Source organism: Nycticebus coucang, chromosome 5 (genome assembly GCF_027406575.1).
Source record: "Nycticebus coucang isolate mNycCou1 chromosome 5, mNycCou1.pri, whole genome shotgun sequence".
Classification (NCBI taxonomy): domain Eukaryota; kingdom Metazoa; phylum Chordata; class Mammalia; order Primates; family Lorisidae; genus Nycticebus; species Nycticebus coucang.
Genome location: NC_069784.1, coordinates 32280405 through 32283858, shown reverse-complemented (window position 1 = coordinate 32283858; position 3454 = coordinate 32280405). Strand labels below are relative to the sequence as shown.

Here is a 3454-nt window from a genome sequence, read left to right as displayed (position 1 = left end):
TTTGTGCCTTCCACCATATAAGAAAAAAGGTGTAGTCATGGAAAAAGCCGAAGTGCCCATCGATCCACGAATGGATTAATAAATTGTGGTATATGTATACCATGGAATACTATGCAGCCTTAAAGAAAGATGGAGACTTTACCTCTTTCATGTTTACATGGATGGAGCTGGAACATATTCTTCTTAGTAAAGTATCCCAAGAATGGAAGAAAAAATATCCAATGTACACAGCCCTACTATGAAACTAATTTGGGACTCTCACATGAAAGCTATAACCCAACTACAACTTAACAATAGGGGGAAGTGGGAAAGGGGGGGGTGGGTAGAGGGAGGGGAATCGGTGGGATCACACCTGTGGTGCATATTACAGGGGTATTTGCGAAACTTGGTAAATGTAGAATATAAATGTTTTGGCACAGTAACTGAGACAACGCCGGAAAGGCTATTTTAACCACTGGGATAAAAATGTGTCAAATGGTTTATGAAGTGAGTGTATGATGCCCCATAATCATATCATTGTATACACTTATGATTTAATAAAAAAATTAAAAAAAAAAAAAAAAAAAAAAAAAAGAAAAAAGGTGCTCTTGGTGAACCAGAAAGCCCACGCCAGACACAAAATCTGAGGGTGCCTTGATCTCATACTTCCCAGATTCCAGACTGTGAGAAATAAATTTCTATTGTTTACAAGCTGCCCAGTCTATAGTATTTTGTTATAATAGTTCACATGGACTAATAGATATGGTTTGTAAATATTTTCTCCTATTCTGTAGGTTTTCTCTTCACTCTGTTGATTATTTTCTTTGCTGTCCAGAAGCTTTTTATTAATAGTTTGATGTAATCCCATTTGTCTATTTCTGCTTTAGTTAACCTGTTCTTTTGGTGTCATGTCAAAAAGTCATTCCAAGACCAATGTCAAAGAGTTGTTTCCTTATATTTTCTACTAGGAGTTTCAGGTCTTATGTTTCAAGTCATCACTCCCTTTTGAGTTGATTTTTCTGTAAAAACAAAGGTCCAGTATTCATGTTTGACATGTGGATATGCAGTTTTCTCAACACCATTTACTGAAGAGACTATCCTTTCCACATACGTATTTTTGGTACCCTTATCAATGATTAGCTGACTGTATGTGTACGGGTTTGCTTCTGGGCTCTTTGTTCTATTTTATTATTAGTCTAAGTATCTGTTTTTATGCCAGTATCATAACTTTTTTGATTTCTATAGCTTTGTAATATAACTTGAAGTCAGGAACTGTGATGTCTCCAGCTTTGTTCTTCTTGTTCAATATTTCTTTGGCTATTTGGGGCTTTTGGGAGTTCCATATGAAACCCAGGAGATTCTGAAGCAGGTAGCCTGAGAACCACATTTTGAAAATATTGCTATATCGAGTCTTACTCTTCACAATACTTGGCATAGGAGCAAATTATGTGTCAGAGACCTACAAATAACAATTAAGTTGATGAAATTCCATGGCCTTCACATATATATCTGTGGAATCTATAGCTCTCTATTCTGAGGCTTCCACGTGCAACAAAATTCAGTGGGAACCCCAGCAAGGAGCTTTATAACATCTCTCTCCCTGATCCCAATCCCAGTCTAACCTAGCCTAATGGATGCCAGTCTGGATGAAAGTTTTCCATGGGACTCAGACAGGGACTCAAATTATTCATGATTTAGATTCCCCCACAAGAATCCTGAGTGGAACTCGGGTAACACATAGAATTTTTTTTTTCAAGCTCATAAATTTTAATGAAAACACAGTAATAAATTTTCATATGCCAAAAAAACAAAAAACAAAAAAAACACAGAACACACGCATTAGTAAGCAAAGCATATTATCTTCCTCAACTCCTTTCTTAAGAAAAAACTTTTCTGCTCAATGTTTTCCGCAGGGCAACTTTGATATATTTGTTCCTCAAGCTATAAATCAATGGATTTAACATGGGCACCACAATGGTATAGAACAGGGAAGACATTTTTCCTTGGTCAAGGGACAAAATAGAGGGTGGTTTGAGATACACACAGAACCAAAGAAAAGATAAACCACTATCAAGTGGGAGTTGCCCCAAAACCAAAGAAAAGATAAACCACTATCAAGTGGGAGCTGCAGGTGCTGAAGGTCTTGTATCTGCCCTCAACAGAACTAATGTGAAGAATGTTGGTGAGGATGAGGGCATAAGAGATGAAGATGGTGATGACAGGTATCCCAATGTCAATGCCCACAACAATAAAGACCACCAGCTCATTCATGTAAGAGTTGTTGCAGGAGAGCTCAGGAAGAGGAAGGAGGTCACACATAAAATGATTGATAAGATTGTGAGCACAGAAGTTCAGACTTATTATGCTACCTGTATGGGCCATTGCCCCAGCAAACGCCATTACATAGACACCCAATAAAAGGAACAAACATGAGTGAGGAGATATAGTGACTGCATACATCAGTGGGTTACAGATGGTGATATAAAGGTCATATGCCATCGCTGACAGGATGAAGGACTTAGAGACAACAAAGAAGTAGAAGAAAAAGAGCTGAGTCATACATCCAGGATAGGAGATGATGCTCTTCTTTGAGACAAAGCTCATCAGCATTTTAGGGGTGATGGTAGTGAAGTAGCAGAAATCTATTATGGAGAGGTTGAAGTGGAAGAAGTACATGGGGGCGGGCAGGTGAGAGTTCAGCCCAATCAGGGATATCAAGCCCAGGTTCCCCACTGCAGTGACCACGTAGAAACCTAGAAACAAGAAGAAGAGGGGTATCTGGAGTTCTGGCTGGTTGGTTAAGCCTGAGAGGATAAACTCTATCACAGAAGAATTTTCAGCTGCCATTCTTCTCTGGGGTTGAGAAAGGGAGGTCTGGATCAGTACAAAAGTTTTCAGACAGACTGTGTATGGTTCATTATTTCACATTGCAGAAACACAGCTGACATCCTTTCAGAGTCATCCACGCAAGTTTCAACTTGCTTGGCTTATCAGTGTAGCTGGGAGGGCTTCACTTGTTTCTGTCTGTGCAGATTTTATGCTTTCTTCATTTTCATGTATCCCAAAGCTTTCATAATGACCTGGTACTGCTGTAATCCCAGCTCTTTGGGAGGCTGAGGCAGAAGGATCACTTGAGGTCAAGAATCCAAGAGCAACCTGGGCAACATAGCAAGACCTCATCTACAGCTGATGGCTGTAGGCAGCCAACACATAGAATTTTTACAAGAGCATTGAATTACTCAATTCAGAAATATTTCTCTGTAGTCATTTCAGCCTTTAGCAAGATTTAATCTGCCTTACTTTTATAATTTCATTGTATTAAATTTCAAGTACAATATGTAAATTTCCTATTATAAAAATTTTACACCAAGAAATGATATGACAGAATTAGAAAAACATACCCAAATACTTAATTTTAGAAAATAAAGATTAAATTTAACACATTGGAGTGAAAGACACCCTTCCAGCAGAAGCA

General features: G+C 38.4%; 1 protein-coding gene across 1 annotated transcript; it reads right to left on the bottom strand.

Moving 5' to 3' along the window:
- Positions 1-1856: 1856 nt before the first annotated feature.
- Positions 1857-2826, bottom strand: LOC128586642 (olfactory receptor 8B12-like). The gene is made up of 2 exons (XM_053592642.1): positions 2058-2826; positions 1857-2020 (listed from the first exon to the last, which is right to left on the bottom strand). The coding sequence occupies exons 1-2, from the start codon at positions 2824-2826 to the stop codon at positions 1857-1859; spliced, it is 933 nt and encodes a 310-aa protein (XP_053448617.1).
- Positions 2827-3454: the final 628 nt, after the last annotated feature.

Excerpts from the sequence above, each read along its gene's own strand:
- LOC128586642 (XM_053592642.1), bottom strand. The coding sequence starts at position 2,826 with ATGGCAGCTGAAAATTCTTCTGTGATAGAGTTTATCCTCTCAGGCTTA. Across the intron at positions 2,021-2,057 it reads CTTTGGTTTTGGGGCAACTC|TGTATCTCAAACCACCCTCT; the intron begins CCACTTGATAGT and ends TTTGGTTCTGTG.